Source organism: Dendropsophus ebraccatus, chromosome 1 (assembly GCF_027789765.1).
Source record: "Dendropsophus ebraccatus isolate aDenEbr1 chromosome 1, aDenEbr1.pat, whole genome shotgun sequence".
In the NCBI taxonomy this organism is placed as follows: domain Eukaryota; kingdom Metazoa; phylum Chordata; class Amphibia; order Anura; family Hylidae; genus Dendropsophus; species Dendropsophus ebraccatus.
The window spans coordinates 139267698-139282218 of record NC_091454.1 but is presented as its reverse complement, the minus strand read 5'-3'; the positions used below and the strand labels follow the sequence as shown (position 1 = coordinate 139282218).

Here is a 14521-nt window from a genome sequence, read left to right as displayed (position 1 = left end):
TAGTTATGCAAGGGCTGCAAGGACATTGGTAACGATGTCCTTGCAGCCCTTGTTTAACAATTATCGGGCCGTGTAGTAGGCCCAGTAAACGAGCGCCGATCTAGCAGATCGCTGCTCGTTTACAGGTATTATCGGGCCCTGCTCGGCCCGTGTAATACCACTCTTCGTCTCATGGTTATATTCTGGGTGTGGGGAATGGCATAAAAGTCAGGACACTAGACACTGGGTAACTTGATTTACTTATCCTATTTTTTAGTCTACAGATGCAGTTCAATTTCCGACTGACTTAAATAGAGCATATTATATTGAAAATTTGACTTTTTTTAACCTCACAATTATGGCTGTAGTTTGATATTTTAGCGTAGCCTTATATGGCATTAAATTGTAGCATGTAATTGCATCCTATGGCTATGCGTACACACTGCCTTTTAGCGAAAAAACTGACGTTTTTGATAATGACAGACTTTAATTATCATGATCATTATTTATTATTATAACATTACAGCCGTTATTTTAAAAGCAACGGCAGATATTTTGCCTAAAAACACATTGTAGGAACATAGCAACCAATCAGATTCCACCTTTCATTCCTCACAGACTCTTTGGAAAATGAAAGGTGGAATCTGATTGGTTGCTAGGGGCAACTGAGCCAGTTTTACTTTACACCATAATTGATAAATCTCCCCCATAGCCTCTATCTTACTTGTTTGGTTTTATAAATATGTGACTATTTTACGGGTTTATATTAGGGAGTTCCATGTTTATTTCGTTATTACATGAACTAAGGAACATATCGAGTTTACTTCAGGTTATCTGTACCGCTGTGTATGCCATATGTATTAAACATATCTCAGTGCCTGGATCTGATGCCATTCACATAGATCAATTTCTCATTGATGGGGCCTTGTCGAAAGTCTATTTGTCCTTGAGATTAATGGAGCTTTACAACCAGTGGTTCCATGGCAACAGTGTGGATTAGGGGATACAGAGGGCAGGCGTCATGTGTTTATGATGACTGAATCATTTTTAGAAAGCCACAGCTATGTAAACAAAGACACTCGTTAAGAATTATTAACAATTATAATAATTTATTAAGCTGTCTAAAGGTCTAATGTAATACAGTCATAGATACAGAAATTAAAAAAAAACAAAATCACGTGTATGGAAGTTGGGAATGGTAAATTCTAATGAGATCACATTGAAGGACGGCAAGCTGAAATGCAGGTCTCTTGCATTATGTTACAATCTGATGTCACCAGCAGCTACCATTGTTCACAGATGGGTAAAGTGACCAAGTTTCATAGTATTCAGTTCCAGTTATAAGCGCTGTCTGCAATTATTTATCCAAGTAAGGTTGTAACAGGAAACAGGAGGCTCAGTTATGCGGATTCTGTGTAGAGGCGACATTTTGGCTTCTCCAAAACTAGTTTTTTTTTTAACAAGGTCCTATCTGGAAATAGACCATGGTGAACAGGGCACCTACTATTGCTTAAACATATCCTCTGTAAATGCCACCTCAAATAGTCTTTTGTGATTCGGTGCCTTCAGATACTTCCTCTTTGTCAGATGTGTCTTCTGGCTTCTCCAGCTCAAAGTTCTGTACAGGAAAAGAAGAGATATTACATTTATTTATTTTTTTTAAACGATATTTTATTAGTGGCTTATGTAATATTTGAACATACATATTGAAAATTCATTACATATTCAAAAAGAAAGTAGCTCACAGGCTACAAAGGATGTATGTTTACAATATCATACAGCTACAATGAGCCTTTGTAATAACCTTAAAAGATATATTATCATATACAATACAACGTAGTCTTACCAAAAACATCCAAGTAGAAAAACAGTAACCTATAATATCACCTTAAAACATGATATAGATGTCAGATATTCAAATTTGCTACCAATAGAATGGAGAAAATTGTCTTTAACAGAGAAAGGGAAAAGCTTAAGATATTTGGAGTGCTCCCAGAGTTTCCCTTTGGGCGGCCATGCAATACCAATCAGTGTCCTTAAATTGATTAATGACAGAGTCTCTCTCTTCTATAGTAAAATCATGAATTAGAAATTGTGTCCATTTGGACATAAATGTTTTTGTTGATTTTTCTTTGGTGCGCAATACATCCAAAAGTTCCCAATGAAAGATCTCCTTCAGAGCGGAGATTACCTCAGAAATGTCTGGTAGAGTATCCAGTATCCAGTGTCTTAATAAACATTTCAGGGAAACTAATAGAGTTAAATGAATTCCTTTAGAAGTGAGTAATTTAGGAGAGGGAGTAGTAGAGTCTATATCAATAAAATGAAAAAGATAACTAAGAGGGAGAAGTGGTATGGCATGGCCCCAAGTGGACAAAAGATAGAGCCGCACAGAGTCCCAAAATTCCTGGATATTACATTTATGATAAACTATTCTGGTAAATATCTGTAGACTGACCTAGGCTATGTTCAAACAATGTAAAAAAAAAAAAACAAACAAACAGAAAAGGCACCCACTTTTTTTTTAAAAAAAGAAGTTCGTTATTGCTGCAATCTAATGAACTTTAATGCAATGAAGTCAATGGAATGACGGACGTCCAATGCACACAGCGTAGAAAATAACGGACATTGTCTGCGCAGGCATTAAAATAATGATCATGACAATTATTTTCAGACGTCTTTTACAAACAGTGGACGTTGTTTTTTAGTTGGTCACACACAGTTTTTTATTTTTTTACTATTAAATTCAATGGACTTTTCAATTAAAGACACACCCAAATGCCAATTAGTCCACCTAATGGTGCGTTTACACAGACAGATTTATCTGACAGACCTTTAAAGCCAAAACCGGGAACAGACTATAAACAGAGAACAGGTCATAAAAGAAGGACTGGGATCTATCTAGGGCTAGGCGATATTGGCCTAAATCGATATCGCGGTTTATCACACAGGTAGTTGGGGTAACGATAATTGGATGATAAATATGACATGCCCCTTTGTAAGCCACACCCACTTGTTTAAGTTTTTTTTTTTTTTAAAAGAAAGGTAACTCACTGAGCAGCAACTGAAGGCAGTGAATTTAGTCTATTGTCATTATTATTATTATTTGTTATTATTAGAGGGTCTCAGCAGAGTTATACAGCTACGTACACACAGGAGGTGGTACAGATCACTGTATATACACCCAGGAGGGGGACAGGTCTCTATATATACACACAGAAGGGGACAGGTCCCTATATATACACTACGAACACACAGTAGGGGACAGGTCTATATATATATATATATATATATATATATATATATATATATATATATATACACACACGCACACACACACACACACACACACACAGAAAGAGACAGGTCGCTATGTACATACGGGAGGAAGGGAGACAGGTCCCTATATATGCACTATGTACACACAGGAGGACAGGTCACTATATATATATATATATATATATATATATATATATATATATATATATATATATATATATATATACACATATACACACACACAGGAGGAAGGGGGACAGGTCGCTATATATATATATATATATATATATATATATATATATATATATATATACACACACACACAGTATACACACAGGAGGAAGGGGGATAGGTTGCTATATATACACTATGTTCACACAGGAGGAAGGGGGACAGGTAGCTATATATATATATATATATATATATATATATATATATATACACATACAGGAGGAAGGGGGACAGGTCGCTATATATACACACACAGGAGGAAGGGGGACAGGTTGCTATATGTACACTATGTTCACACTGGAGGAAGGGGGACAGGTCGCTATATATACACTATGTTCACACTGGAGGAAGGGGGACAGGTCGCTATATATTAGGGCTGGGCGATATTGGCCTAAATCAATATCGCAGTTTATCGCATATGTAGCTGCGGTAACGATAATTGGACAATAACTATGACACACCCCTTTGTACGCCACACCCCTTTTTACAAGCCACACCCACTTGACCATACCAAACTGGGGATATTTTGTTTCAATAAAGTTTTTAAAAAGTACAGTAACTCAATGAGCAGCAACCCAAACTATGTACACACCACAGGACATGTATATACAGGTATACAGCTATGGACACACCACAGGACAAGTATATAGCTATGTACTATATTGAGTATATACAGTAGTATAGGGACTATAGTACTATAGGGAGTATATACAGTATGATGTGTATATAGTATATATAGGTGACAGTATAGAGACATACAGTATATATGATGGGTATACAGTATGTTATGTATAGGTGACAGTACAAAGACACAGTTATGGGGACACTGAGTGGCACATTATAGGGGGCTGTAGATGGCACTGTGCTGACACGCCGTGAAGATATCTCCTATCTATCTATCTATCTATCTATCTATCTATCTATCTATCTATCTATCTCCTATCTATCTATCTATCTCTCTCCTATCTATCTCCTATCGGTATCCATCTATCTATCTATCTCTGTCTATTTCTATCTATCTATCTCTGTCTATTTCTATCTATCTATCTCTGTCTATTTCTATCTATCTATCTCTGTCTATTTCTATCTATCTATCTCTGTCTATTTCTATCTATCTATTTCTGTCTATTTCTATCTATCTATTTCTGTCTATTTCTATCTATCCCTCTAGCTGTATCCCTCTAGCTGTATCCCTCTAGCTGTATCCCTCTAGCTGTATCCCTCTAGCTGTATCCCTCTAGCTGTATCCCTCTAGCTGTATCCCTCTAGCTGTATCCCTCTAGCTGTATCCCTCTAGCTGTATCCCTCTAGCTGTATCCCTCTACAGATAGACGGAGACAGATAGACGGAGACAGATAGACGGAGACAGATAGACGGAGACAGATACAGATAGACGGAGACAGATACAGATAGATAGATAGATATCTATCTATCTATCTATCTATCTATCTATATCTATCTATCCATCTATCTACCTATCTATCTATTATCTATCTATCTCCTCTATCTATATTCAAAAAGTAGCAGCATTCCAAATGGATTGTGATTAAATCTACACCTTTTATCATTCATGTCGAAAACAGCAACGTTTCTGACCACAACCGTGGTCTTTTCTCAAGCCAAATAACAGTTGGCTTGAGAAAAGACCACGGTTGTGGTCAGAAACGTTGCTCTTTTTCTCATGGGTTGCTGAACAGGTTGGAGGATGTCTTGTGTGCTGTGTGTGCAGGGACTCACAGACAGCACATAGGAGACTGGCCGTGATGCTCTTACACACCGGGCAGGTGGCGGGGGGCGCTGGGACGTGCCGTGCCGCTGAAAGAGGCATGTGTGAGCCACAGGAACTGGCTGAGATGAGCAGGGGCGGTGTGCCGTGCCGGGCGGGTGACGCGGGGCGCTCTGACACGCCGGGAGTTTGGGGGACGCTGGGACGGGCGGGTGGCGGCTCCGCTGTGTTGTGCAAAGTCTGTGGGCGCTGGGGCGGGATGAGACGACCGGGCCGCTCTGACACGCCGGGCAGGGGCGCTCAGACACACAGAGTCTCCTATGTGCTGTCTGTGCGTCCCTGCACACACAGCACAAGAGACATCCTCCAACCTGTGCAGCTCAGGGCTCAGACGGGGAGATGCAAGTGAAAATACCGCAGATACCGTCCTGGCAAAGTTGAGGTCGGTTAACCGACGCCAGAGACGGTATCTGTATTTTCACGGTATACCGCCCAGCCCTAATATATATATATACACACAGGAGGAAGGGGGACAGGTCGCTATATATACGCACAGGAGGAAAGAGGACAGGTCGCTATATATACACACAGGAGGAAAGGGAGGAAACTCACTGAGCAGCAACTGAAGGCAGTGAATTTAGTCTATTATTATTATTATTATATGTCATTATTAGAGGGTCTCAGCAGAGTTATACAGCTACGTACACACAGGAGGGGGTACAGATCTCTGTATATACACCCAGGAGGGCGACAGGTCTCTATATATACACTACGAACACACAGTAGGGGACAGGTCTATATATATATACACACACACACACACACACACACACAGAAAGGGACAGGTGGCTATGTACATACGGGAGGAAGGGAGACAGGTCCCTATATATACACTATGTACACACAGGAGGACAGGTCACTATATATACACATTATATATATATATATATATATATATATATATATATATATATACACATTATATATATATATATATATATATATACACACACATACACAGTGGTGCCTTGGTTTAAGAGTAACTTGGTTTAAGAGCTCACAGTTTTTCAAAATTGTGACTTGGTTTAAGAGCATTGCTTTGGTTTAAGAACTCCCTGTCCAGGGTGGGAGCGAGTGGAGGAGGGGCATGGCCTGCATAGCGGGGTCTACAGCACTGTACTCTGACCCAGGAAGTCTCCCTCACCTTCCAAATCATAGCAGATCCACTCCAGGCTGGGGCTTGCATCCGGGGTCAGGACTGTGGAGGTAATCTCTTCATAGCTGTAACCCCTCTCTCCCCGGACAGAGAGTGCTGTTATACTGTGCCAACATCTGCCCTGCTCATTCCTTCATGTCCCCTGCAGTCTCTGTCAGACCTTGTGTTTCCCATCCTCTCCATTACTGTACAGTAACTTATAATATCACATATTCTGATGTTTCTCATTGTTTGTTTCATTAGTTTTACATATTATTCAAAATATTAAATCATTATTTTGGGGTGTGGAACCAACTGTCAGCATATCAATGATTTCTTATGGGAAAATGTGGTTTGGTTTAAGAGTGGATTTGGATTACAAGCATGGCCCCGGGAACGAATTATGCTCGTAATCCAAGGCACCACTGTGTGTATATATATATATATATATATATATATATATATATATATATATATATATATATACACACACACACAGGATGAAGGGGGACAGGTCGCTATATTATATTATATATATACACACACACACACACACACACACACAGTATACACACAGGAGGAAGGGGGATAGGTTGCTATATATACACTATGTTCACACAGGAGGAAGGGGGACAGGTCTCTCTATATGCACACAGGAGGAAGGGGGACAGGTCTCTATATATGCACACAGGAGGAAGGGGGACAGGTCTCTATATATACACACACAGGAGGAAGGGGGACAGGTCTCTATATATACACACACAGGAGGAAGGGGGACAGGTCTCTATATATACACACACAGGAGGAAGGGGGACAGGTCGCTATATATACACACACACACAGGAGGAAGGGGGACAGGTCGCTATATATTTTATATATATATATATATATATATATATATATATATATATATATATATATATACATACACACACACGCACACACATGGGAGGAAGGGGGACAGGTCGCTATATATACACACACAGGAGGAAGGGGGACAGGTCTCTATATATATACACACACAGGAAGAAAGGGGACAGGTTGCTATATATACACTATGTTCACACAGGAGGAAGGGGGACAGGTCGCTATATATATATATATATATATATATATATACACACACATACACACACAGGAGGAAAGGGGACAGGTCTCTATATATACACACACACAGGAGGAAGGGGGACAGGTCGCTATATTGTATACACACAGGAGGAAGGGGGACAGGTCGCTACATATACACACACAGGAGGAAGGGGGACAGGTTTCTATGTATATATATATACACACACACACACAGGAGGAAGGGGGACAGGTCGCTATATATACGCACAGGAGGAAAGGGGACAGGTCGCTATATATACACTATGTACACACAGGAGGAAGGGGAACAGGTCGCTATATATACACACAGGAGGAAGGGGGACAGGTCCCTATATATACACACACAAGATGGGACAGGCCCCCCTTCCTCCTGTGTGTACATAGTGTATATATAGCAACCTGTCCCCCTTCCTCCTGTGTGACAGCTCTGCTATTCCAGGAACAGACAGAGCCTGTGTGTACATGGGGAAACCACTTTCTCCTTCAGCCTCTGCCTCAGATGTCAGTGATCTAGAGCAGCAGAGAAGCTAAATAAGAAAGAGGCTCCTCTGTGCAGTTACTGCCACTACACAGACACTCTTTCTCTGGCCAGTACACGAGAGAAGCTACAACCCTTCAGCTGCAGAGTGTTATCTCCTGGAAACCGGTGGCGGCTAGTTACGGGGGAGGGCTGTGTGGACGGCAGAAGCACACAGTAGTAGCTTACCTCCTGAAGGCTGCTGGCTGTTACACGGAGGGGAATATCTGTGGCAGCGCACAGTGACTGGAGCCTGGGAACCGTTCTGGCTCCTGGTCACTGCTCTGCACGGCAATTGCCCTGTTTGAAAGGATGGCCCGGCAGTGACAGGAGGGGGAGGGGGCAGAGCGGTCACCCCAGCAGAAGGTGTTCGGTCTGTTCTGCGCGCGCTGCCTGGGTAGGGGGATGCAGGACACTCCGAGGCTGCGGGGCTCAGTGTCTGCTTCTTGGGGGACCTGAGGGAGATAAGCCAGATCCCTGGTCTGTAGTGTCGGAGCTCAGTGATCCCCCTCCTGTCTCGAGCCTGGGATAAGACTCCTCTCATCCGCTGCAGCCACGTCCTGCCTGGCTCTGCCATCCCTGCGTCTCTGCTCATAAAGCACCCAAAACTGTGAAATACCGCAGATACCGTCCTGGCAAAGTTGAGGTCGGTTAACCGACGCCAGAGACGGTATCAGTATTTTCACGGTTTACCGCCCAGCCCTAGATCTATCCTCTTTTCAAATCCATTCCTGGCTTTGGCTTCCAAAATCTGTCAGATAAATCTTTCTGTGTAAACGCACCCTAAACTAGAATAATGTACCAACAGCTGTTATTGCACTGACAGGCGGCTAAACGGTGAAATGACGGACATCATTTTTTCTTTTTGAAAAAACGGAGAGGGAAATCATTTTTTCTTTTTGAAAAACGGAGAGGGAAAAACGTTGCGTGAACAGAGCCCTCAACTTAATGGGGTGGGTACTAGATTACAAAATACTTCTGCTGACTAACCTGAAGTAGGCTATCATGGGTAACTTAGCATTGGTATTTTACCTCGGGTTGTGAAGATTTTTTAAATTGCTAAATGCTTTATTAAAGAAAAAAAGTAAATATAATGACAGAGGGGGACATTTATGAAGACTGGCTTACTTGTATTCCAGTCTTAGATAAAGCACCATCCCCTTTTTCCCGGCCAGATTTACCTAGAGGAGCACGCCACTTAGGGCGAGTTTACACAGAGACATTTATCTAACAGATCACAGGCTTCAACAATCATATTTATTGTGTACTGCTTTTTATTTTCCCTTGTAGGGCTGGGAATTGTTTGGCTGTTGACTATTCCCTTCCAACAATTACTCTGCATAAACTATCCTTTCAAAAAGTGCCAGTCAACTTGCATATAGTTTATTGGCGCTCATAATGGGCACCAATCTGCCAGTCTAAAAAGACTCTGTTGTTATTAATGTTGTTAAATCTGTGGTTATTAATCATCAAATAGTGATAACTACAGGTTGCACACATTCCAAGCAAATGTGATACAGTTTGTTAATACACTGGTGACATACCTCCAATTCCCGCATTACTTCATCCAAAAAGTCCCTTGAGTTCTGCTTGTAAGATACCGCTAGTTTTATAGCATCTGTAAATAGCTAAGTAGGAAAAAGTAAGTAACTTTATTAACAACAGATGGCAAAAAGTGGTGTCACTTCAGAAAGTTAAGAAAAACTGTACTGAACTGTAAATAGGCCCTCCCTTTACCTTGTAGCAGTAAGCTGTGCCTATAAGCTTCACCACAACCACGCATGTAGTCATGCTGGCCCTTCCCTTTATTTGCCGGCTCTGCGTAAAGTGCTAGGCCCTCAGTCAATTTATCATGCGTGGCTCTGAGTAGGGTGGTAGCATGGCTACATAAGCTGTGGCTCCACCCCCATGCCTACTAACCAGCAGAGTTGCTTTCTACTATAGTATGGCATAAAAAAAAAAAAAAAAAAACTTATAGGCACAGTGTCGGAACTTTCTACTGCTATAAAGGTACTGGGGAGGGTTTATAGGGCTAAGGTTCACTATAGTAAACTAAAATATTATAATGTCAGACAATGAACTTGGAAAAACAAGCCCAAACCAAAGCCTAAAAGGCATTTTACACAGGCTGAATACCAGCCAAATGAACATTTGCAAGAACAATTGGTGTCCCCTACAATCAGCTGAAGAACAACAAAAAAAAAACCCCACATACAACCATATATTTTGTGCCTCACCTTTACTACGTTGGTACCATCTGCAGCAGAAACAAAGTAAAATGGCAGGCTGTGCTTCTTGGCAAAATTAAAACCTTTCTGGGTCACCCGGTTATCAGCTAAATTGAGGAAAAAGAACAATGTTGACAAACCGTCTACTAGTGAACAGTGAACTAGTATGACCGCTGGAAACCCCACTGTTCCTGAGAACAAAGAGACTGCAGTGCTGTTGTACTGTATCATGGCACCCCACCCACCCATTGTGCGGAGAGTTGAAGCACAGTCCTATTACACTTGCAATTCTACAGTTGGTATGGTTTTGGTCATATAGTCAAAGTCATTTAGTTTTTATTTTTATTAAATAGTAAAAAAAAAAAAAAGTCACCATCAATCTTGTTTGCCACAACAATACAAGGGATTTCTGGTCGGTACTCTCGCAGCTCCTGGTACCAGGTGGACAGATTTTTATATGTAACTTTGCGCTGTACATCAAAAACCTTAACAAGGGCGAAAAACATAACATACTTCTTACAGCATTTAATAGCAAGCCACTGTGTTTAGTATGATATAAGTAACTAAATTTAACAGGGTATTATTTTAAAGTACACTATACTCATCTCTTCTATGCTTTCTGAGTCTAGTTGCCACTGTGGCCCCTGCTCTCCTGATGATATCCCATAAGCACCCTGCAGCAAATCACTTGCCTCAGCCTGAGGCAAGGGACTGGATACAGAGAGTCTGTGAAGTCATCAGGAGAGGGTGTCATCCAGAGACGTAAACAGAGGCAGCAGGAAGGCCCAAGCACAGAGTCACTGATTCAGAAAGCAGAACACGGGTAAGCCATGTGTATTTAGTTTTTCAGGACCCTGGCAGGTTGTAACCCCCTCCCCAAAAAAAAAACAAAAAAACAACTGTTTAAGGCCGGGTTCACACATAAAATCTGCTGTGGATACGGCACGTGTGAACCCGGCCAAAATAGACAATTACTAAAACTTAAATCTCAAATCTCCCTAGATTAACAGAAGTAAAATCATACCATGATACATGCATGAGCTTTGTGGTAATAAGAAGCGTGCATGCTCTGGAATCTCTCCTGCCCAGCCGTATCCCAGAAATCTGAAACATACAAAAATACTTAAGCAAAATAGATCTTTGGACAGTCAGGAGTTCAAACGGAATTTCCTATAACAGTGCTTGGCTGTTTCCATTGATACCATAGACCTTGAATGGAGCAGCAGGGCTCATATCGCTCCATTCAAACTTTTTCTCATTGTAATATTCCTTGGGACAGGTGAGTGTCGCTTATAAGAAACCCCCTGTAATGTCAGATGGGAATCCAGATTCTACAGTAATATGCAGTGGAGATTTAACCTAAGTGTTACTTGAATCTTTGGACATGCTATTGTAGAAGTATTAGGTGGTACTTACCAACCAAGACAGTCTTTCCATCCACAGTTGTGGTATATTTATACAGTGTTAGGGCAAAGGTTGAAAGCTGCTGGGGACGACTGGCAAAGGTTAAGGTTTCAAGACAGATACAGATATGAAAATTATCGACTAACCTCTGTGGGACAAAATGACTAAGACTGACATTTTATACGTCAGTCAAACTGAAGATTGCTGGAGTAAGATGAAGTATTAAAGGGGTGTTCTCATCCCTGATATGCTGCTTCTTCCCTCCCATTGCTGACAGCTCATTGTATAGGTTACCACCCATCACTCTGCTCTTAAAGTGGTGGTCTAGTTGGTGTATATAAATATACTGTATACAGACTATATCTATATATCAATCCAACCATACGTGGCAGATGGTTGTAGAGTAGATTTTGGTGAAGATTTTACCTTTTATATCTTATAACACTCTGATTCTGATTCTATATATAACAATTGTAGTATGTTTTTTTTTACTACACTAAGGCTAAGTCCACCCTTTTTGCATCCTGTTGAAAGGAACAGTTTTCTTCTAGTTCACAAGAAACTATGATGACCAACATACAATAGCTATTTAAGGCATGGTTTTGAGTTATACTATTACTACGTCTATTATATTATACCATATATGAAGTTGAAACGCTGCTTGGAAAGGATACAATCCATCCATTAGGAAACGCTCCATCAACCTGCAGTAAAAATGGATGTCAGAAACAACAATAACTGTTTGTGTGAAGGTAATGTTTTTCTTTTTTATATACCACTCTCTTATGAAAGGTTTAATTAGAAGACTAGCGTTAAGAAGCTCAGTTATAAGATGCTCTACAAAATTAGCCATATTGCTGAAATCTAAGATTGAGTATGTAGCCTTCATGTCCCTGAAACAGCTCTGGCCCATCGAGGCATTGCCGTCACAAGACCTCTGACTGTTTCCTGTGGTATCTGACACCAAGATGTTCGCTAGAGATTTGTAAGTTGTAAAGCGGCTTCTCCATGGATTGGACAAGTTGCTCAGAGGGGATTGAGATCTGGATATTTTAGAGGCCAAGTTAACACCCTGACACTGTGTCCAATCAATGTTTGCAGTGTGGCAGGGCACATTAGACTACTCACACATAACATAGCCTTATCCTGCTGAAGTCCACTACCATTAGGGAACATTGTCTAGCGCAAACACACCTGCCCAGCCACGTGGTGTAAAAGAAAACATGATTCATCAGGCTACCTTCTTCCATTCTCAATGGCCATGTTCTGATGCTCATGTGCTGGCTGTAGGTGCTCTTAAAGGTTAACAGGGGAAAGCATGGGCACTATCACCATTCTGCAGCTATGTTGTACTATATACATTAGTTGTTTTGTGGAATCAGACCAGATAGGCAGGCCTTCAGTCCCTATGTGCACCAATAAGCCTTGAGCATCCATGCCTGTTCACTAACTGGCCTTCTTCAGCCCTCCTTTTTCACTAGGTACACTATCTAGGCTGTCTTACTGTGCATATCCCAATGTAGGTTCCTTTGCATGGCTTTTCCTAAAGTCTCAGTTTTTCTTTTTTTTTTCTTTTGCAATTACCTGCTGACTTTCCTGATACAGAACACATGCCACATGTAATGTCTTCTCAGGTTAAGGTAACATGATGTGAATATTCATATACTCACTTTGATTTTCCAACTGCGCTGTCTCCAAGACAGATGATTTTAACATTTTCATCTGCGTCATACTTTTCCTGGTCAACCTCGGTGACTCCCTGTTCATCCCCAGCCATGGTGGCACCGACGAGCCTCGGACTTAATCGACACCAAACTAAATGCCAAGCATGGCTCTATGCAGACGGTCACTGGAGCAGACACTCTGATGGCTTCTACTTTAAGAAGAAGAAAAACATTTTAGGGAAGTGATCGCCATAATACCAATATTCCATCATATTTTCTCACAATCCAATCTCAGCTGCACATGGCTTCCTGTAGTCGATATTGAGCCACAGACTCAGGACATCATATGGGTAAGGTCACGATGGGGGTTTAACTATGCGTGGCATCAAAGTCCACTGCAATGTGATATAACACAATAAGGGCCACTGTGGCGAACTACAACTGCAGACTATCCATAGCACTGTACATAGTAGTGTCTGCTTGTCCTTTGTTGCTGCAATGAGGGAAATCTCCTTGGGGCTGGTGAGAGGCCCTTGTTTTCCATCTCTGCTCTATAGGTTCTGATGCTGAGCACCACCTGACACTAGTCCATTCCCTGTCTGTATATGATATAGATACAGAGGTGTACCCACTATCTGTGCTTGGACACTGCACATAGTATTGTGTTCCCTGCTATAAAGATGTGGCTGTAAGGGCATGCTGGTAGTTGTAGTGTTTCAGCAGCTGCTTGGAGATCACTTCTGTAACAGTACTGTAGAGTAAGGAAGAGCCCACAAAGACACCTAATTCAGTGTGGGACAGATTCTGCCCCTTTAAAATAACCCTAAAACCCTGCATCCAGCCACTCTGACCATTACATACAGGCACATACACCCAAGTGCTACTGACCTCAATCCGCTTCCCTCTGCTTAGCAACCGAAGCTACCGGCGCACAGCTATTGGCACTCCGCGCAGGCGCAGTAGTCTGTGTCATCCTTTACTATAGCTGCATTTTCTAGAGGTAAACCTGGTGTCCTAATGATATACTAACAATGGATTCGACTCACTGCGATTACACATAACGTGACAGCCATTGTTTTCAGGGCCATTAATTCTACTGAGTTTGGGCTCCGACAAAATGGCGTTCGTTTCCCGCAGTGCAGACCTCTATGTGAGGCAGAGCGCAAGAGCTGTAGCCGCGTATTCATGGCG

The 14521-nt window shown here is 41.5% G+C and overlaps 1 protein-coding gene across 4 annotated transcripts; it reads right to left on the bottom strand.

Annotated features, from left to right (window-relative positions):
* Positions 1–1068: 1068 nt before the first annotated feature.
* On the bottom strand, positions 1069–14501 carry RABL2B (RAB, member of RAS oncogene family like 2B). 4 transcript variants are annotated; one of them, XM_069979790.1, is made up of 9 exons: positions 14219–14501; positions 13337–13542; positions 12341–12370; positions 11679–11758; positions 11287–11366; positions 10636–10747; positions 10272–10369; positions 9579–9662; positions 1069–1597 (listed from the first exon to the last, which is right to left on the bottom strand). In XM_069979790.1, exons 2-9 carry the CDS (start codon positions 13441–13443, stop codon positions 1517–1519), a joined length of 672 nt encoding a protein of 223 aa, XP_069835891.1. In that variant the 5' UTR covers positions 13444–13542; positions 14219–14501; the 3' UTR covers positions 1069–1516. The 4 variants fall into 4 exon arrangements, with proteins under 4 accessions (XP_069835891.1, XP_069835884.1, XP_069835897.1 ...); XM_069979783.1 differs by having other exon boundaries at positions 13337–13539; XM_069979796.1 differs by having other exon boundaries at positions 14377–14501.
* Between the last annotated feature and the right edge of the window lie 20 nt (positions 14502–14521).

Bases quoted from the DNA above. Each gene is read 5' to 3' on its own strand.
- RABL2B (XM_069979790.1), bottom strand. From the start codon at position 13,443: ATGGCTGGGGATGAACAGGGAGTCACCGAGGTTGACCAGGAAAAGTAT. The intron at 10,748-11,286 runs GTATGATTTTAC...GCCCTTGTTAAG, and splicing joins AAGCTCATGCATGTATCATG to GTTTTTGATGTACAGCGCAA. The intron at 1,598-9,578 runs GTATGTCACCAG...TTTCCTGTACAG, and splicing joins AAGTAATGCGGGAATTGGAG to AACTTTGAGCTGGAGAAGCC.